The 21,540-nt window shown below is 39.2% G+C and overlaps 1 protein-coding gene across 1 annotated transcript; it reads left to right on the forward strand.

Annotated features, from left to right (window-relative positions):
• Positions 1-514: 514 nt before the first annotated feature.
• On the forward strand, positions 515-21,540 carry mapkapk2a (MAPK activated protein kinase 2a). The gene is made up of 10 exons (XM_086198965.1): positions 515-1,290; positions 11,363-11,502; positions 16,103-16,167; positions 16,283-16,362; positions 16,493-16,619; positions 16,716-16,791; positions 16,879-17,003; positions 17,851-17,936; positions 18,034-18,114; positions 19,008-21,540. Exons 1-10 carry the CDS (start codon positions 1,051-1,053, stop codon positions 19,155-19,157), a joined length of 1,170 nt encoding a protein of 389 aa, XP_086055091.1. The 5' UTR covers positions 515-1,050; the 3' UTR covers positions 19,158-21,540.

Consider the following 21,540-nt stretch of genomic DNA (forward strand, 5'->3'; position numbering starts at 1 on the left):
TAAGTAGGCGATGGTGAGAGGGTGGAATCATTTCTGATGGAAAAGTGCATCAGTAAAAACCCCGAAACAGCAACAAATTTATAAAAGAAATTACAGAAATGTCTGTGGCCACATTTAGAAAGAGCGAAAACCTTTGTGAAAGTACACTTCTCCAACTTCCCAACCTTGGAGTGTCCCTTAGGTTTGCTCAGAGATCTCTACCTATTTTAATCTTTCGCTTTAACTATCATAGCAGTGGCTGCAGTCAGAAACACGCAGTCGAGTTGGTTGTGTGGCCGTGGATTGATAACCCCGAAGAGCGATGTTAATGTAAATGCCAACGGAAACCCACTCCAGGCGTTGGAGAAAAACAAAAACTTCAATACAACCGGACCGACCGGAACATGATCGCCTAAAGGAGAATTCAAATGTGTTCACGACCCCAGGAGTGTGTATGTGTGTGTGTGTTGTAAATCCAACCGTTTGAACCGTCTCACTTCTCCTTTAAGCGCCGAAAAACCCCGACGATGACGTCAGCAGTAAAACCTGCTCTGGCTGGGTGTCTGTCGGAAAGTGAAGTGTTTGGCGTGCTACTGCCATCGGAGTTCTCCCCTGTTGTTTGTCTTTCGTTAAATGTTTTTGTCGCCGTTCTGACGTCCGTCGAGAGAATTTGTGTTAGTAATTTAAAAACTCACACTTTAAACCTTTCTAGGGTATGTTTTAGAGAAGTTCCTGAAGCGCTCTGTAAGGAACCGGTGGCCAGCGGACCCCACCGGAGATGGAGCTAACCGATAGCTGACTTGTTAGCTGAAAGTCACAGGTCAAGAATAGGATAGCTGGCATGCTAACAGCTAGCTAATTCGGCGTTTTATCGGCTAACCAAGTGGCTTTGTTAACCTGTAACGTCGGAAGAAGGCTAACGGTTCTGTCGGTTATTCCCCGGGCCTGGTTGCGACACTGTGAGCAGTTTGTCAAAGGCCAGTTAGCCCAGCTAACCCAGGAAGAGTGTGATCTGGCAGAGGAGCATTGTTAGAGGTGGCTGTTGTTCATCTCTAAGCCCACAGCAACAGCATGCTATCCAACGCACAAAACCAGCCGCTGTTTACTAACCCGACAGAGCAGCAGAATACCGCCGGGCAGCAGAACCCCACGGGTCAGTTTCTCCCCTTCCACACCAGACCCACCTTACAGATCAAGAAGAGCGCCATTACAGACGACTACAAGGTGACCAGTCAGGTGTTGGGACTAGGCATCAATGGCAAGGTGCTCGAAATCTTCCAGAAGAAGACTGGAGATAAATATGCGCTAAAGGTAGGTTATAATCTTTTTTTTAAGGGGATAGAAATTGGGGCTGTACTCTATCTTTAACTAACGTCCCTGAAATGAAACTACACTTGATATCTAGTGGATCCCCTTCAGCTTTGAGTGTGTAGATCTGTAACCACTATCAGCAGATGCAGAGACATCAAAACCATTTCATCTCAGGCTACACACGCTGTCTGAGATGTAGGGCTGGACCGATTAAGCCGCTGGCCATTATTGATAATTGGTAATATTTCTTCTGGTCATTATTTATAAATTGTGGGTGATATCAGCTGATGTGATATCTTATTACTCCTTGCATTACTTGTCCTGTAATAAGGAAAGTGGACTTCAAATTTTAAAGTGCCACTTTCAAACTCAAGGGACCTGTTGAAAAATAGAAATGGGAGGTGATTAAAAACTGATCTGTTTCATTTTTATTTGTGGGTTATCATCATTTTTGGCTTATTTTGGACTTCAAATTTCCTTTCCGGTTTGGCCCTACTCAGATGTGAATGAACCGAATAGTTTTTAAATGCAGAAAGATTTATTTGTTCTGTTTTTGAGATTTGTCATTTCTATATGTGATGGAGTTCTGGATATGAAGGGAGAATCTAGAGCTAGAATTGTTAGAGCAATGACACCATTAAATATGACTTATGCAGTTAAGCTCTTCATTTCCCTACATCAATGTCAGCATGTTTCTGACAGCTGTGCCTTGCAGGAAAGTGATATAATGATTTTTCAATGCTGTATAAAGGAAAGAAAGAAAAATAATAATTTATTTCAACATGTTGGGAGACAAGCATAACTTTTCTTTTTAGTTTTTATACCCTGTTTTCGTACTCCTATATACCAATGTAAACATGTGTCAGCCTGTATTTTTCCCCCACTGGAAGTTGATCAGGAATGGACAATGAATTGACTGAAGTGGAATGGATTGACATTGATAGTGATTAAATCGTATCAATTCCCATCCCTTGATCTGTTACTGTTGGTTTCACAATTCAGCTGTGATAAAGACAGAGGACTTCTTTTCAACAAATATACAAGCACTGTTTTGAGCAGTAGTCCTTAACATGCAAAGTTTCTCAATCAATCCAAACTCTTTTCTGCATTTACACACTGCTACTGTTTTTTCATGTCTTCCACATCCATCAGCCACCACTATATGACAAACCTGTGATAAGCAAATATGAGTTGATTGTATTGTTTCTGAGCAATGGATTTAAAACTATGTTGTCAGATATAATTGTAAAATACTTGAGGTGCAACTGGTGTATAGGGAGCTATCATGAGAGAGAATTTTTTGGAGGGTCAATGACTAATAAGACAATGTCACAACAGCTGTCTGCTTAAAGGTGGTACGGTGAAGTCATGTGTTGCTTGAAGCTTAATTGTGTTTTTTTTTCATCATAACTGTTGTGGTAAAAGTGTGACGTTTGCCTATAAATCTGTTGTGCAACTTTTCCAAAGTGAATCACAACCTGGAAGCATCCTGTGTGGCAGTTCAAAGAGAAATTCAACACACACTTTAACTTAAAACTGTTTGGTGTCATGCTGTGTTAATTTGTTGTTGAGCCATGTGTTTATATCTTGTTAAGCCACGTGTTTATATCTTGTCAAGCCATGTCTTAATAGTATTAAGCTACATTCTTTTCTATTTCAAATCGTTGCACCCATCAAAGACTCTGCTGTACATTGAGCTGTGTTAGACACTGTCCGGTCTGTAGAAAGTTTTAAATGGGTGAAGATGTTTACATTAAGTATAATATCATTTAATAATTTAGTTATGTGTTGCCTCTGAAATCATTCTCTCATTTTAACTAGACACAGTAGTAGGCCAAAAATTGACTTTGTGCTGTTAATGTATTTTCGTGGCGTCGCCGTCTACCACCCATTTTATCGATTTAAAAATCACTGTGGTGCATTATGGGATTGTTAGCAAAAAGTTGTGTTCATGCTACAGACTTTTTTCTTACCATTTGTCTAATTTCTATGAGCACTACAAACTGGATTCTGGAACACATGCAAAGTTGTAACATCAATGCCTTAAATCACACAAAATAGGTCATTTAAAAAAAATCACATATATTGACTGAACTTTCAGAAATTTGGCAGGAGTCCACCATGTCATCTCATTGCCCACTATTTTTGGAGACAGTGCGATTAAATCTTAAACTGGGTGAACCAGAGCGACTTGGAATCTGCCCCTGGCTGTATGAAATGGTAAGACGTAAAACAAGAAATAGCATGAAAGTGTTTTCTGATGGTGCTTCAGCCAGCTGAAAAGAAGCTATTCCCTTCTCCCTCCATGTTTTGCCTTCACTGATATATTTTTTCAAGATTCTTGGTTTTCTGCTGTGTACATGAAACCAAACACAAATGAAGGACAGCTGAGCAGAAAGGTTGAGGCAGAGAGAGAATCAGCTGATTAGAGCTCATCATCAGCTCGAGTACAACTCAGAAGTAGAAATGCAATAACACAACCCCACTGTGATTGTGACACTAATAGGGATTAATAGAATAAGTTAGGGTTGGAAGGTCTGAAAGGTATGATAAGAATACTAGAGTGAATAAAGTACTCAATATTGATTTTGACTTCTAGAGCCCACCCCAATGATCTAAATACTTGTGCCAGAAGCAGCAATGCTAATAAGCGTTCCATAAACTCGTGGAGATGATGTGAGGGAATTAAGCAGAAATATGTGGAAAATCTTCATCACTAAGGCATTTCTGTAGTTCTAATTTTCAAAAAGTGCAGCTTGAATTGAAGCCCTATGTAACATTGTAGTCCTGTTTCATTGAAATTATTTTTCCAGGAGGTTTTATTATCACTTTCTGCACAATCAAAATCTCTGTGAAATATGAAATTGGAATCAAGTTAACAGAACAGAAGTAGCTGCCATGCATTGTGATTTTTCCCTTAATAAACGTTTTTACAGACACTTTCAGAAAAACAAATACTGTTGTTTATTGGCAGTACTGTCTGCACTCGGCTGTCACTTGTCATTTCTGTGCTTTGATGTAGCAGCTGGTTTAGTTGGCCTGTCAGGGATTAGATGGTGACTAAAAGCATTCATTTCTGCTCTGCTGATCACGCACCTTCAATGAAAAGATAATAATTGGTAGCTGATCAATTGGGATATCCCTACATGACATTTTGGGAGATATCACCCAGCTCCAGAGAGAGATGACACCTGCAGACTGTGAGTGACTGACAGGAGGAGGATCGATGCTTTTCGATTTCTGTCTCCTTCGTTGTTTCTAAACTTCACTCTGTTCCAAAGTCAGGGACATTATTTACTGGTATTTTATATTTGTTTCACTTTTATGTTGATGAGTGTGCATTTTGACCTTGCTCTTGTTAACTTTACAGCTGCTCTGCATAGAGTAATTAGTTACATTTAATATCTAACACAATTATATTAGGGAAGATATCTTATAACAGTTCTTTTTCAAGATCATAGAACCAAAAATAGATGAGGCAAAGTTTACATTTTGGGAGTGTAAAAAAATGATGGTTCAAATCCCCTCATTGTTGTCCTTGTCTTACTGTATTATTTTGTTTTTAATCACACAGTGTGATCACTCAGATATGTGGAGGATTACTTTGTGGCATTGTTTCATCAGTGAGCATATTTGTTTTACTTTCATGTGAAAACTACCACCAGTTATTAAAAAAAAAAATACATTGCTCAAATATATTTTTGACCTGAAGAACACATTCTTGTAAGTAGAAATCCTGCATTCCAAGCTATAATCTGTTTGTCCATTCCGCTGTGTCTCCCCGACCTGTCTTGACTTGGCTCATGTCTGATACCAGAATGACTGTTTCATCTGCTCTTTAGTACCCTGTGTTGCTCTTTGTTATTTCTGACCCAGCAATCAGCATATTTTCCTGAAATTTATTCATTGAGTCTCTGATTTATTATGTGAAGGACAAAAACAAAATATTGATTACAGGTAGTTAGTCATGTCAAAGCTTGTACTGAAGGGCATTCATGAGCTCTTGCCACTCTTATGCACATCAGCTTTTTCTTTGAACAGTGTTTTTTGCCCTCACTATCAAATACTAAAGCTTCAAATCACTCTTGAAGTTATTTTCATAATGTCACGACTCTGCATGAATAAAAGCTGTCAGTTTGTTGGAAAGGTTTCATAAAAATATTTAGCCCTGTTGTATGTCACCTCAGTTTAAATTTTAGTAAATGGTCACTAAGCTTAAGAAATAGATGATCAACCATGTGGTCAGTCACATAATAGGATGTGGGCTTGAATCCTATAATATCGTAGATGATGTAACTATTTCTATTAGTGTCTTGCTGCTGCACAATGTGGTTGTATCTATCTATCTATCTATCCGTGTTCTACAGATTCTGGGTTTACTTGCACTTTACTTGTTTTCAGTGTGGTCTCATCTGGATCTTTCAATTGATATTGTATTATGGATTCATACTCACTTTTTAAGCTCTTATGTGCCTTGATGGACTTGATTCATATTTTAGTCAATTGTTCAACGAGATAGGAAGTTCTTGTTGTTTTGTCTTGTCATGTAGACAGTAGCTCCATAGTCAGATTTCTCCACTTCATCATCCTTGAAGGAAATGTACCCTTGGTCAGTAATGAATTAATAGACAACTTTCAAAAAAGTTTTGTTTTTTTGTTTTAATATATGTGCCCTATCCACATTCGTGTCGAGGATGGAGGCTCTGCCTTTTGTTTACATGTAGCTATGGTGAATGGTTGTATCTGAGCTCTTTTGATTTTGGCTTTGTGCTGTCACCATGCACATGCTTATCTCAGCATCATGTTAATCTGATAGCCCACAAGATGCTATAAAAAAGAAAGTCTTTGTTAGGGAGTTTGAGTGACCCTGAATCCTTGCTCTGTCCCAGACGTATGGAATATGGGGGTCACACACTTGTAGTCAGAAGTATGAATTATTTTGGCTACATTTGTGAATTGTTTAAGTTCCATTTCCTGAAATTCAGAAAGAGTTGAAAGAGTTTCAGCAAATACACCTGTCAAGGATGGGTTGAGAAAAGAGGAACTGCAACTGTTGTTCCAATGAAGGATTTATTTTTTTCTCAATCATTGGGTGTGGACATTTGAAATTTCCTCTTGTAGAAGACAAGCCTCAAGACTTTTCCGAAATGGTGTGCCTCGAATCCAGTGACACTCCACCATTCATAAATCATACTGCTGCTGAAGTCAAGATTCACACTGTCTGCATCTCTGATTAAAGGTGATCACAGCTAGAGGAAGAGCAGGGCCATATTTCAGTCACGAGATGGCAAGAGGAAGGAATAGGAGGGAGGCACAGAGGAAGGAAGAGGTTCTTTCTTGGCATTCTTGACTTTTTTCTGTGGTCTAACTTTGCCCTTCTGAGGGTCATCTCTAAAAATCGTGTTTATTGTTGGTTGCGCTAATTATTTGTTAATTATTAAATAATCATTTAATCACACTTTAATTATTAATTAAAGTCACTGATTAATCACTTTAGAACAATTTATTCTGCATTAATCTTATCCGTGTAAAATTAATTTATCTTCGCGCGTTGTGGTTTGTTGATATGTGTTTTTAAAGGTTTTTTTAGCGGTGTTTTTGTAGACTATACAAATATTGTTGCTGTGATAATCATTGCTGTTGTGTCAACATAACATTGGTCTCAGAGATAATAAATGTAAGCAGACAGAAAACTCGGCTTGGCATAGATGCTGCTTGATAAATCAATGTTTTAAGTCATATCTCATTGTGCTGTGACAAATTGAGTAAAAAAACCCCAGCAACACTCTTCTTGTTTCTAATATTTATACACAGACTGTTTGAAATGAATGAATGGCGAAAAAAATCCCTTCCCCTTACTGTTACTGCTACTCAGCACAATTTCACCCCTATGCTTCATTTCCCGTTTGTCAGGAACGGCTCATGAGACCAAGTAAACAGAGACTGTGATTTTTTTGTTTTTGTTTTGTAAGACAGCGTTTTGTTCAGTAATAGACCATGAAAGAATCGATTCTCAATGTTTCTGAAAGTTGAGTGGTTTTGCACTTGCACTGTATCTTATCACATTAAAAATATCCTCTGTACCACAAATGTAATTGACCAGCTCTGGACTGTTTACCATCTCTTTGATTCAGCATACTTCTAGATAAACATCCTCCAAAAGAAAAGAAAAGGAAGTATAGTTGAGATATGGAGGAAAGGGTGTGTGGCTACTGCTCCCCACACAGATGAGATAAATTGCAGTGCAGTATATCATATTATGACTAAGAAGCTTACAGCACTAAGATAAATATTTTCCAAAGGGGATTTTGCCAATGCTAAGCATTTGTTTTCTGTCAAACGTGTCAAACAAATACGCTTTCAAATTAAACTTCAACAAAGAAGGTCCTGAGGCAGCAAGTGAGCGGCTGTTGTTTTGGACCTGAGGATTGGGATTAAACCTTTCAGGCTGAAATCACTGTTCTGTGAATCGTAACCTCCTCGACCACTGGGCACTTGGGAAAATGACACAAGATGGGAGGAATAGAAAAATGTGTCACATGCTTTTTTAACTGAGATGGATGATAGGTAAGAGGTTCTGTCATAAGCGGGTCTGTTTAAAGGTTTGGGCATCATTGCTTCCTTAAAGCTGTGGCTAAATAAGTTCAAAATACACAATAAGATGTTTTTTTTCACGCCGGATACTGCAAAATGTCACTCCATACTCCAGTAACCGGGCTGCATATTTTATTCTGGAAAAGAATGGTGGAAATACATTTTTATGATTGTTGACAGGTTTTTTTTTTTTTCATAGTGTTATAAAGAGATATAAAACATCCCCACTGTAAAAACCTTTGACAATAACGTAAACAGTATGAGCCTGGCAAATGTGACGGACTGCATTTTATAAAACATTTCAGAAAACTTGTTATGAAAAAGAAAATATTCTCTATGTCAATAATCATCCAAGTTTCATGTTGCCTGGCTCCATTACCATCTCTTGGGAGAAGGAGGGATTGTCCCAACCTTTTTTTTTTTTAATAAGCAAGAACGTTTGTTGCTTGTGCTTGTAATCCGGTTCATGCGTTGATATATCTGGTCTTGTGGGGCCGAGCAGATGTCTTTAAGCATATTATGTCCTGATGACACACAAACATGTTTGCTTCTTCAAAGAGCAGTTGATGAACAACACATATGCACAGACACTTCTTCTGGTAGACTGCTGTTTAACCTTTCGTCCAATTTTGAGGCTTTTAATGATTGAGTCGTGTTTGACACGTTAACCCCCTGTAATCTCCACTTAATTTTACTCCCTTATCAGTCTGAGTGTGATTGTTTTGCACCATATCAGTCATGGCTTGTGCCTTAGCTCACATGTGGCAGATGGAAACTGGGTGCTTCTCCAGCCTATCCCACCTCCCACCTTCCTGCTAGGGGCTCAGGAGCCTTTGTGTTGGCTGAAGGAAGTGCATTGTGTGCCCATCTGCCTCCCAGCCCCCCCCCCGCAAAACTCAATCTTTAGCCTCAAAGGGCCATCAGCAGAAGGGGGCCTACACAGTATCAAGAACTATCAGAGAGGTAATGGGGTTATGTTCTTGTGTATGCATACAATTGTGCATGTGTTGAAGAGGTGTGCAGTCTCTGTGTAAGCTTTGTGGAGTTATATTTAGATGGGCTTGTGCTGCTATTAGTTCATGGCTCTTTTTTCTCTTCATGCCACACAAATTGTATTCACTCTATAGTTCCTCCTTGACATTTTCACGCATTGGAAGTTAGTCCGTTTGTTTTTGCTTAAAATTAAGTTGTAGCTTGATGTCAACCTTATTACTGTGGCAGGTTGACCAATAGAGGGTGCTAGTATGTCATATATCCACGCATGTGAGAGTGAACCAAAACAGAAGTTGCATGCCAGGCAGTTACACTAAGAGCTGGCACCCATAGAGTTCAGGGAAGCTGCAGGGTTTTGGTTCTAACAGATCTGATGGACTTAGTTTCTCCAGCCAGATTTCTCCCAGAGAAAACGCCATACCCTATACATGTTGTAAAAAAATAATTCTAATTGTCTTTTTACTTGAAATATAGTGAAAATGTGATAAAAGCCACGGTAGACACAACTGACAAATATCCCCTTGAGGTTTTAGTAGGGCACTTTGACCATGGAATATTTGACTAACTGCTAAATTAGTTTTGTCTGTTCTTTCTCTTTACCTCCAATTGTGCATGTAAATGTATTGACTACCCTGTGTGTGAACAGACGGCAAACTGGATACTCTCCCAGCAGTCATTGGCCTTTGGAATGAAGCCCACCGTTGTGTTGTATCTGTGGGCAGAACTGGAATATAATACACAACGAGATGGAAAGCTGATGGCTCATTGTCAAAGCTACAAAGCTAAATTCTTTCCATTGACTGTCAGGGATTTTTTTGGATTTCACTTGTTACATTGTTTAATTTAATCCAATTAAACCTGTAAAAAAAACACTTGTGCTGATAACTACTCATAACTTTGAGCAGTTCTATTTTAGAAGGACTACTTTTTCTTTTGTTTTTTTAAAAGATGGCAACAGAACCACAGAGTAAATTCTTTACAGTTTGTGAATGTCTATGGGTTTTTCTCCTTAAGTTTTTCTCTCCTCAAGCAGCTTTGGTCAGTTGGTATATTGTTGTAAAAATGTGCTAAACTATGGAACACAACAAGTGTAGCCTTTGATATCTGATGTTCATTTAAAAAGGGTAACTTTGCAGTGCTGTTATATCAGTGCTGATATCAAAGTAGATGTTGTAAGGATGTGGGCTTTAAGTGGTTTGCAGTAACAGTTTTCACTATACAATTATCTTGGCCAAGAACAGATGATCTATTTATTGTCTTGTTTTTGTAAAAAAAAAATCTGAACAAAAGAATAACAATGCTGCCAGTTAACTCCTACTTTAGAATTGTAAATTGTAAATTATTTGTGCAGTAATACCTGCATTTCTGCTAAATGGTCTTCTAACATTTTCCACACCTTTCCATGTTGCGACACATAAAACCAGCAAACCCTCATCTCACACGTGCACTTGTCACATTTGTGGTTATACAGCAGAGCTAGTGTGTGGGTTTTGTCTCATTTTTGGAAAGGTTTTTGCCATCAAAATAGCAGTATAACGAGGTGGAGAGTCGATCACGACCCATTCGTCGACTGCAGCTTTTGACGGTTGGCAGATACATTGGAATCTGTCATTTACTATTTATTGTTTTCAAGCATATTGAGATTGTGCTTGTCGCATGAAATGTGGACCTGCGTTGTAACACCGTGTGTCTTGTCTTTGCATTTAAATTTATTTACAGTTCAAAAATGTTGTAGTATTATAATCAATACACTCATGTTTTGGTGGAGATAAAGATGGTTGCCTTTACTTGAAGACTTTGAGACCCTGACCATGCTTCCAAAGTGTGTTTGTACTCCATCACAACATAAAAAAAACAACACAGCAACAGAAAATTGCTTGCTTGCAACAAATATTTTAGGCAGTGTAATTCTGAAATGTCATTAAACTTGACAATAAAGCCTGAGTCATGTGTGGCAGCAGAAGGCACGTTTCCTGAAGTGTCTTCATTTCTAAATCTGTCAGAATTTTGAAAACTGACTTATTTAATTTTTGATTACATTTTTTTTTGCTCATGTGGATGGATAAAAAAGATAGAATAAATAAAGTGGACAGAAAGCCATTAAAATTATTGGCATTTATGGTGCGTTGACTCGGTGTCCCCCAGAGGGTGCTACTTTCCCACAGGACTGGATTGTTATAGCTCTAAAATGTCTTTTCTCCCAGCTGAGGGCAGCACTCCTCTCTGTGGTCTTTGTTTTCTACTGTTGATGTCATTCAGTATGGGCATTCAGTTGGTCTTTCATTGTTTCCTTTAATGTAAGACATCATTTTCAATCTTACACGCTTCCTCCTATGATCTAGTTCTTCCACGTTGTCGATGAATTATCATGTGAAGTAAAGGGACAATGAAAGTGTTATGATAACTTGTTAAATATTCAGTGAATGAATATTTTGTTTCTGTTTTATATTCATCAGCCTCCTTCTCTCATTCTGTCCTGCTGTAGATGCTGCAGGACTGTTCCAAAGCACGCAGAGAGGTGGAGCTTCACTGGAGGGCGTCACCCTGTGCCAACATTGTGCGCATCATTGACGTGTATGAAAACCTCTATCAGGGCAGGAAGTGCCTGCTTATTGTCATGGAATGGTGAGTTCACTGGCTCAGTGACACAAATACACATTTTTAAGGTATCTATCCCTGCGTAGCAGAGGAACAAAAATCCCATGACTCAGACTTAACACTTAAACAGATGACAAGAGATTTTTTTTACAAAACATTTTGCTTAGATCACAACGTAATATTTTTTGGGGGTGAATTCTAGATTTTAAGTATTTGATGGTTTTGAAAGGACTTCACTGACCAGCTGTACAAAATCAGTTAAAACATTATCTTTCACCTACTGAAATGGTACTGTGCAGGTTTATAAGGGAAATGCCATCAGTAATGGCCCCCTCAACCTGAACAAGTCCATTAGAACAAATGCTATTTCAAAGAGTGCAATAGGTTGACAGAACCATTGGCATGTAAGTTTGTCTTGCAAAACTGCCCATTTAATTATCTATTATATGCAGTGTTTGAGTTTCCTATAGGTTATTATTACAGTCTACAGTCCTGAGGTTTCTTAGGTCACGTTCTGACTGTGTACCGTGATCGTGGGTCAAGTCTTCACCTCTACATAGTTTCAGCCAGATTTATTATTGTAAATCATTTGTGCAGTAATACCTGCATTTCTGCTAAATGGTCTTCAAACATTTTCCACACCTTTCCATGTTGCGACACACAAAACCAGCAAACCCTCATCTCACACGTGCACTTGTCACATTTGTGGTTATACAGCAGAGCTAGTCGACCGATCTGCCTACCCACTTAAATGCAAAAAAGGCTTCTGCTACTGATGACTAACTTCCTCGACTAAATGAGCTCAACATGAAATGGCAATAATGAAAAGAAGTTCTGATGAAACAAAAACATTTCCTAGAATATCACACTGGGATAGATTGCTACTGATAGGTGTAGCCTTTGTCAGCCTTTCTCCTCCCAGCGCAGAATTTGAGTCAGCTTGTTGATCCTCTTGATGCGTTTTGATGTTTTTGACCATTGCTGTAGACCTTACTGTCTCAAAGTGAAATAGTTCATCATTTAGGAAGCTCAAAGAGGATGAGAGGGCACCGGCGGATAAACCCTCTGTCCATCCATTGTTTACACCGCTTATCCTGATCAGGGTCATGGAAGGCCATCCACTATCATTCTCCAGTCAGCCTAACTTGCATGTTTGTTACAAGAAATGTGCAAATGCAAGTCATTGCAGAGCCTCCAATCCAGAAGCTTCATGCTATGCTGCCCAATTAACTAGATTGCTTGACTAATTTACAGTTAAGAATTCAGTTTGATTAAATTAAGGTTTATTGCCTGTTTTGTTTATTTGTTTTAAAATTTTTGTCTGCCTCAGTTATAAATGGGCCAACATGACCAACTTTCATCTTTTTTTGATGTGGACAGTGTATGGAATCAGTCTGGCACACATTTCAACATTGTAATCATGAAATGCTTTGGTGTTGCTTTTTCATTAGTGCTTCTGTTGTACCACTTTTGAGAAGCAGGAGTCAGCTGCAAATTACTGTGTTCACCTGTGTTTTGTGTCCCGTCAAGACTGATCTGCATCGGAGCCAATAACTAGCCAATAAATGCCTACTGCGGGGTCGATTGACCCTGGAGTGAATGCCAATTATAGCTGCTTCAGTTGCAGAAGAAACTAGGTATCTTTTGGCTAGGGAAACGAGCCTCAAGTTATGAGACAGCCGTTTCCTCACTCAAGCAAGTGACCTCCTATCATGCCTCCGCATTTCCATAGAGATGTTGCAGATACTGACAAAATGGACGTTACACTACCAAATATTCATAAAGTTAAAGTGTGTGAAGGTAGTATTTAACCTATAAGATGCTGGTGCAGCTGTGAAAATGACGACAGAGCTCCCAAACTGCACTGGACTACCGTAAATTCTGGACTATAAGCCGCGACTTTTTTTCGACGCTTCATGCCCTGCGCCTATACTCCGGTGCGTCTTATACGAGGATTTTGCCTTCACCCTGGGGTGTGGCGGGCAGCGGCAGCGGGCAGTAATTCCCTATTGTTCCTGATGGCAGCTCCAAGTACCGTACTTAGGGAAATTCCTGGCCAAATGTTATGGTAATTTCTCTAAGTACTGTACTTGGAGCGTCCAGTCCATGCCGCGGTGCAGTGTAAAAAGAGCATCACACGATATTTTCAGTCATATCAAGATATCAAGACACCCTCAAGATGGAGAGCAGAAGAAGGAATGCTTATGATGCAGCTTTCAAGTTAAAGACAATCAATCTGGCGGTTAAAGATGGAAATAGAGCTGCAGCACGTAAGTTTGGCATAAACGAATCGATGGTGAGACGCTGGAGGCGGCAACATGACGAACTGACCCAATGCAAAAAGACTACAAAAGCTTTCAGAGGTCATAATAGCAGATGGCCCGAACTTGAAAATGCTCTGGAAGACTGGGTCAACGCGCAGAGAACGGGCGGCCGAGGTGTTTCCACCGTGCACCGCGGCTTATTTACCAGTGCGGCTTATACGTGTACAAAGTTGATTTTTTCCCTAAAATAAGCATCTGCGGCTTACATAACGGTGCGCTCTATCATCGGGAATTTACGGTACTTACTTTGAGAGAGATAGCAAAAGACCTGCACCATCTAGCAACAAAAAAATAGCATCAAAATGTTCCTCCACGTCCCACTTCTTCTGCATCAAGTAATTCTAGAAACAGTGGTGATATCAGTAATATAGACTTTCCTACAACTCATGAAGACGTTAAGCTAGCTACAAAGATACTAATGTACTGAATTAGGGAACTATAGTTGCTGTCTTTTGAAGATACCTCAACTTAACTTACACGAGTATCTTAATATGGCTTGGTAGCTAAACAAAGGTTAGATGTCTTTTATGGATGAAAATGGCTGATTGAAGGTTTTTAGTCACTGTGTTAGGTTTGGTTAATGTTGGCTAGCTTTGCGAGTGATTGACACAAACACCAACAAGTAACTATGTGGAGTAAAAATGAACCCATCCATTTTACATAGTATAATATTTCTAAATAAATGAACTCACATCAGAATAGTCACAACACCTATATCTAAACTTGTGACATCGTTCTTTTTAGTGGTTGTAAAAAAAAATCTTCATAAAATAAATGAAAAAAAACGTTTTTTTAATTTATGGAAATTTTAAATTACTATAGGTTGCCATGCTCATAAGCTACCAGGCAGACTGTGTCCTTAAAGTACCCTTCAGAAGCTTTTTACCATTCTGTAAAATTTGCATTTATGTCAAGGCAAGCGTGTCCCCACCCTGTATGCGAATGATGAGAAAGGGTGCTTTCTCGACCATTTTTCTGCTGTGATGCTGTAAGGTGTGTAGCTTTAGTGCTTCCATGCTTATCACAATCATTAGGTTTCTGTTTGGTGATAATTCACTCATCTCCTGTCGAAATGTTTAGAAATTGAGGAGATGAAATGGCCTATTTGTGACCACATATATACCAGCAAGTCTAAGTGCAAGCTTTTAGCAGAGTGGTGAGCAATGACCGGATTGGTTTCTCACGTGGTGAATATTTTAATAACAATGGGTCCTTTTTCTAAGTAAGCAAATGGTGAATGTTGATGATGATTTTGACAAATGGTGCTGTGGTTTAGTGGGGCTGTACCACATCTCAGAGGTGGTTGGACTAAACGCATGCACGCCAGAAGGCTTGGGCTCAGTCTTTCATACAATTCTAGACACACACAAAATTGAAATCGATGATTTGATGTGAAACTGACACCTGCTATACGGCGCAAAAGATAAAATGAAACTTACATCTAAAGAAGTCACATTTTCTCATACTTCATTGAAGTCAGCTAAACCACTGTTAACTTTGCAAATGACAGCAATTGCTTACACAGACAACTTTTGCTGCATCACTCCGAGACCTGAACATGTCTTGTAATCAGTCTTCAAGTGATGAGTGGGTAACCGTATTTCTACGAGTATTTATTAAAACATGCATGTTGCTTTTTGGCTTCACCTTATTTACAAAGTAACTTGTGTATATCAATATAATGATGTATCAAAGGCTCAAGATAAAATAAGAGATGCGGCAATGGCAGTAAAATTGTCAAGAATGTTAGGTTATGTACAAATTTGCACTCATTTAAAGTTTGAATAGGGTTAAAGTTGTTGGTCATTGAAACCAGGGAAGCGCTGGTTACATGCACGCAAGTGCATCACTCTGCTGCTGTTTCTCAACACTAATGCATGTGTATTTCAACAATGGGGAGTTAGCCAGCAAACCCTCAAAACATTTTCTTGCAGAACATGTTTGACATTTTGTAATCATATAAAACTCTTTACTGCTCAACACTCACAGATCCATGTTTTAATAATCAGTAGTCAGGAAAACAGAGACACTTCTAAGCCAGTGTCTGGTATGGTCCAGTAAAAAAAAAAATAAAAAAAAATCCAGAAAAAAAACAAGTAAGTAAAACGCTGTTTTATGGAAACTGATTGTTTTATAAATGTGCAAGCAGCTAGAAATTATACGGGAAAACCTACATAACAAATTCAGATGCCTTAAATTCATATTAAAAACAACAGTTTACCTCTTGCATGAGTAATGAGTGGAGAAGGTTACATCATAAGCATCAATGCTGTCCTGACATATGTACAATTGTGTTGTTGCAGCATGGATGGTGGTGAGCTTTTTAGTCAAATCCAGGACAGAGGAGACCAGGCCTTCACAGAAAGAGGTAACAAACCTTTTACAGTATTGATGCGATAATATAGCACTCTGTTTACGACGCCATTCTTCAAATATAAGAGCTATAACATCTGTTAAAAAATCTTTTTTCGGACCTACCTCAGAGGCATCTGACATTATGAAGAGCATCGGAGAGGCAATCCAATATTTACATGCCGTCAACATTGCACACAGAGATGTCAAGGTTTGTATCCTAGTTCTGTATCCCCTCACAAAAGTTCCACGAGGGCTTATAGGCATAACATTGACAGCCGCTCTGCCTAATTTCACTCTCATTTTCTTCTTCTGGTGGACCTCTTACATCCTTCCTGTAGCCAGAGAATTTACTGTATTCCACGAAGAGGCCCAGCGCTTTGCTCAAACTCACAGACTTTGGCTTTGCTAAGGAGACCACCTCACACAACTCGTTAGCAACTCCATGCTACACACCCTACTACGTTGGTAAGGATCTAGGATATGTGTTCCACTTACTGCTCATCAATCAACTGTCCAAAATGTAATCTATCCTTCATTTTATTATTTCCAATGTCTCTGCAGCTCCAGAGGTTCTGGGCCCTGAAAAATATGACAAGTCATGTGACATGTGGTCTTTGGGTGTCATTATGTATATTCTGTAAGTCAGTCATCCGTCATGTCTGATCCATTCATAACATGTGACTGTTGGGTGCAGGAGCTAATAGCTGTTTAATACCTTCACCAGGTTGTGTGGATATCCCCCTTTTTATTCTTACCACGGTCTAGCCATTTCTCCCGGGATGAAGAGGAGGATCAGGATGGGTCAATATGAGTTTCCCAATCCTGAATGGTCAGATGTATCAGAAGAGGGTAAGGCTAAATTGAGGCCTAAGAGTTAATTTTTTGTTTTGATGAACACTGAAGTACCTGCTGTGTGTAGATTACAAAGCTTTCATACGAATCAAAAATGAACTTTTGCCAAGAAGATTTGCAAACTCCTGCAGTTTGTCAACACATCACAACACGACAAACGAGCTGCTCCTAATTTAACTCTGATGAAGAAATAAAAACTGATGCTGCCACTTCACTTTCCATTGCTATGATTTACTACCTATACCACATTTTCTGCAACTGAAAGTAATATCTGATTTCCTGAGTAATATTGATTTATTTTTTATGAAAAGATAAGCTATGCTGTGATTGCTTGGGTTATGCTTGTTAAAATGTTAAATTCCGGTCTTGACTTTAAATACTTGCTGTGAGTTATTTGCCTCTTTCAAGTAGGACTTCCCAGTTACGTCTTAGAGTACACGCCAGCAGTAAAACCAGACAGGGAAGTGTTTCACAAAAGTCCACATCAGGTCCCAGTGGCTCCACCTGAGCAATGCGCTGTCGCCTGTGAACCCGTGTGTCATCAGAGGTTCACATGACCGACATTAAACTAGAAACCACATTAGAAAGTATGAAGGGCGAGGAAAGGCATGTAATGTTGTGATGCTTCCTGAAAGCTAACTCTACAAATATTCTAATTTTGACACCAGAACTTCTAAAGGCAACTACATTTTAATAATACAATTATACATGACTTTGTATTTTACCTGAGGTTTCTGTCCTGATAAATACTCCAATCATTTTTTTTTTTAAAAGCTGATATTGTGTTTTTCTGAAGCACATATCTATAAGACTGAAAAACTAAATGATGAATATATGTTTGCAGCTAAACAGCTGATTAGGACCCTCCTCAAGACAGAGCCAACAGAAAGGATGACCATCACAGAGTTTATGAATCACCCCTGGATCAATGTGAGAACATGTTTATTTCCCCAAAATTCACGTATTGTGACTAACCATCTACAAGGATAACAAGTAATAAGAAAAGTTCCGGTGTCTCTTCCTAAAGCAATCTATGAAGGTTCCCCAGACCCCACTTCACACCAGCCGAGTGCTAAAGGAAGAAAAGGACACATGGGAGGACGTCAAGGTTTGCAACTGACTTTTCTGTACTTCTGCTTTCTTGGAAAAAAGTGCTGAACAGAGTTCTGACAGTGTGGTTGATGATTTGAATTAAACAAATCATTAATCTGCATGTTTTAATAGCCCCACCTTGAAGAATTTCCTTGAGATGAAAGAGCCTGTACACTCTCAAACTTGGAGTTTAGAATTGATTTTTGAGATTTTTTTGGATGGTAGACATGTAACAGGGTTATTTATTTTTCTTTTTTTCTTTTTCTTACCTGTGAATATGCAAAGTATAAGTACAAAAAAATGGTTGATCTCATGACAGTTGAATTCACACAAAATGAATAGGCTGTATAGATGTAAACAGAAGTTTAAAAAATATAGAATACAGTCATTCGTCTATCAATATAGATATATACAAGGGAAAATTACAGTATGCTATGCTTTACTCTCCCTTTTTTGTATTAAAACAAACGGACTGAACAATCGATCCTCTGGTATTCTGAAAACTGTACTTCTCAGTTTGAATCACAGGGATGTTTCATCGAACCGTTAGTCATGTTTAAATCACAGGTTTGGTCCCTCGAGTCACAGAATGATTTTGTTCGTGTCATTCAATGGTGCTGAATGACACGAACAAAATCATTCTGTGACTCGAGGGACCAAACCTGTGAGTTAAACATGACTCGAACCGTTAGTCATGTTTAAATCACAGGTTTGGTCCCTCGAGTCAAAGAATGATTTTGTTCGTGTCATTCAGCACCATTGAATGAGTAAACGTTGTCATGGACAACACGTGGCGGTCATACGACTGCGACACATTTCTAAGTCATGGATTAAAGTTGATATAGGCTACATTAGAGCGATGCTATAACAACAGCTGGGCTAATGAGCGTCCCATGGTTAATTTTTCAGGAGGAAATGACCAGTGCCTTGGCAACGATGAGGGTCGACTATGAGCAAATCAAGATAAAGACCATCGAGGACTCAACCAATCCACTGCTAACGAAACGGAGGAAGAAAGCCAGTAACACCATTGCTGAGCCACAGTCTGCTACCCACTGAAAGATGCACGCATGCACATTCAAACACAGATTGTAAAAATGGAAGCAATAATTTGTCGACACGTGAGTCGCATTGCATGGATTTTCTCAGTGTTTTAATTTTCATGGTAAATTCTAATGTTTTGTAGGAGTGATGGTTTTTATTACACAACCATTTTAACAAACCCACCATTCTGCTCTTGCAGAGAGGATATTAGTCTGTGTTTTTACACCAGTGAAGAGATTATGAATTCTAGAGAAGGCAAGGAGAAAGGGTCTGTGACATTTCTTTCCTCTCCTTTCCCAAATATCAGGTTGTGTACTCCGAGGGGCTTGAATGTTGGAATAGTATACAAAGTTCTAGGAGTAGCAGTAGTCCCTGTCTCCCTGCAGGCCTGTTCTGGCTCTTGCCCCACACTTCAGAATGTTGAATCACATGGCTAAATCCCAAAAATTAAGCAAGGGAAGTTTCTTTTACGTACATGCAAAGTTCACCAGATGTATTTTGAACTGACAAGTGGAATGTAAGGACTCAGTCCCTGACTGTTGGAATCTGTAGGAAATAGTTTCTGGGACTTGGCCTGAGCGTGTCTGTCAGGTTTAGTTTGTCTTTGTGAATGTGGAGGAGAGGCCTATGCACTCACAGGGGCCGTGTGCCATTCTGACAGAGCACCTCAATCGTGGTTCCTCTCTCCTACCTTAACCTTGACTAGATTCAGGTACCTAGTTCTAGAGCAGAGAAGGAAGCCTCGTTCAAGAGCTGGAACGGACTCCTCTTCTCCTGCATGTAGCTCAAAGGAGAGTCGGAGCCAGCTGATACTGTATTTTTTCATGGATTTTACAGACATTTTAGCCTTATAGATCTCGATAAAGCAGCAAATGACCTTCACCCCACCTACCTATTTGGTTCAGGCTCTTACCAATGTTATGCTTCAGAGTATATAACATCGCCAGATTATATTTCAGGTTAATGCTATGCAGACGTGTGTGTCAGCTTGAAATACTATTAGGACCTTTTGTTGGTGTTGATTTCTGTTTGCAGATGTGTTAAAGAGATTGTTGGGCAACAATACAGTGTGTGTGCGAGAGAGTGTGTGTGTGTGTGTGTGTGTGTGTGTGTGTGTGTGTGTGTGTGTTAATGTAAGCAGGAGCACCTTTTAGGGGATACACGGTTCTAACAGACTAGTCAAGATGGTGTAGACTTAACGCCAACTCAATAATCTGGGCCAGTGCCAGTGTCTGTTCACTTTTTTGGCAGGAGCAGCACCTCCTGCACTTCCTGCAAGATTATTGAAAATTTGAAAAGTACTTAGAGCTGCTCCTCTTATCAGTGCAGGATCTGACATAGCACCAGCAAGCTGTCGTCACATTCAGAAGGCGTGATAATTTAGTCCTCCTCAACGTTTTTTTTTAAACACAACATGACGCTGCCCAGCTCACTTGGGGGGTGGGGAGAGGATTTGGGGGAATGATTGTATTAATTTTGTCAGTTTGATTCACTTCACTTTGTAAGATCACATCCACATTACCGGTTGTGTCACAGCTACAAATGTCACTGTAAAAATGTTCATTGAATATGTTTGTGACAATGTTTCTTTTTTTTTTCTTTTTTCTTTTTCTTTTTTTTTTTTGAATTTTTGTCTCGCAACACGTTTTAGTAGTGGAGGCACAGATGTGTCGGTCTTTTTTCTGTCATTAAGTCTGTTCAGCTTCACCTTCCATACATTTGTCTGCTTGCTTTCGATTAAAAAAATACATAAAACACAAATCTGCTTTTTTTTCCAATTTGAAATAACTGAGAAAATTAAGTAGAATATGAGCTTGGACAAACTGCAACTGATTCTGCATGATAAATTAGGGGCACTTGATAGGGTTAGTCCCCCGAATTGAATTCCTCCCCACAGCACTCAGACATAAGCGTTTAGAATTAGCTGATAGAAAGCAGAGCATAAACATTCACTTGGATTCAAGTGATATTTCATTAATTGATGCTGCCTCAAAGATAATTGAATTTAAAATTCGATTTTGCAATTACGCACCCTACGTTTGTCAATTTTTCCTTGGCTTTCTGTTGCGAGGAAAAGAAGTATCTGAATTTCGATTTTGGGAAATAATTTCGAATTTCGACCGTTAGTGTCCGGGGTTGTTGATCTAGTCGTTTCTTTACAATGACATGTAACATTTTGGGTTTCCAGCTATGACTCAGTTCGACTGTTGAGCCATCTGCTGGGTTTGGATTCGTGACTGTTGTGGAGTGCACAGACTCCTGACAAGGCCAGTCATCATCAGCGGTGACTTCTGGAATTCACAAATAGAACATGAGTGTTAAGAAGAGTTTCTGGACGTTAAGTTTGGGGGAGAAGCAGCTGTGTTCATTCGGCTTCCAGCTCTGAGTGTGATGAAAC

This window comes from Aulostomus chinensis, chromosome 3, assembly GCF_037954235.1.
Source record: "Aulostomus chinensis isolate RoL2024-O1b breed Wild chromosome 3, RoL_Achi_v1.0, whole genome shotgun sequence".
In the NCBI taxonomy this organism is placed as follows: Eukaryota; Metazoa; Chordata; class Actinopteri; order Syngnathiformes; family Aulostomidae; genus Aulostomus; species Aulostomus chinensis.

Excerpts from the sequence above, each read along its gene's own strand:
- mapkapk2a (XM_086198965.1), top strand. The coding sequence starts at position 1,051 with ATGCTATCCAACGCACAAAACCAGCCGCTGTTTACTAACCCGACAGAG. Across the intron at positions 16,620-16,715 it reads CTACACACCCTACTACGTTG|CTCCAGAGGTTCTGGGCCCT; the intron begins GTAAGGATCTAG and ends ATGTCTCTGCAG. Across the intron at positions 17,937-18,033 it reads TGAATCACCCCTGGATCAAT|CAATCTATGAAGGTTCCCCA; the intron begins GTGAGAACATGT and ends CTCTTCCTAAAG.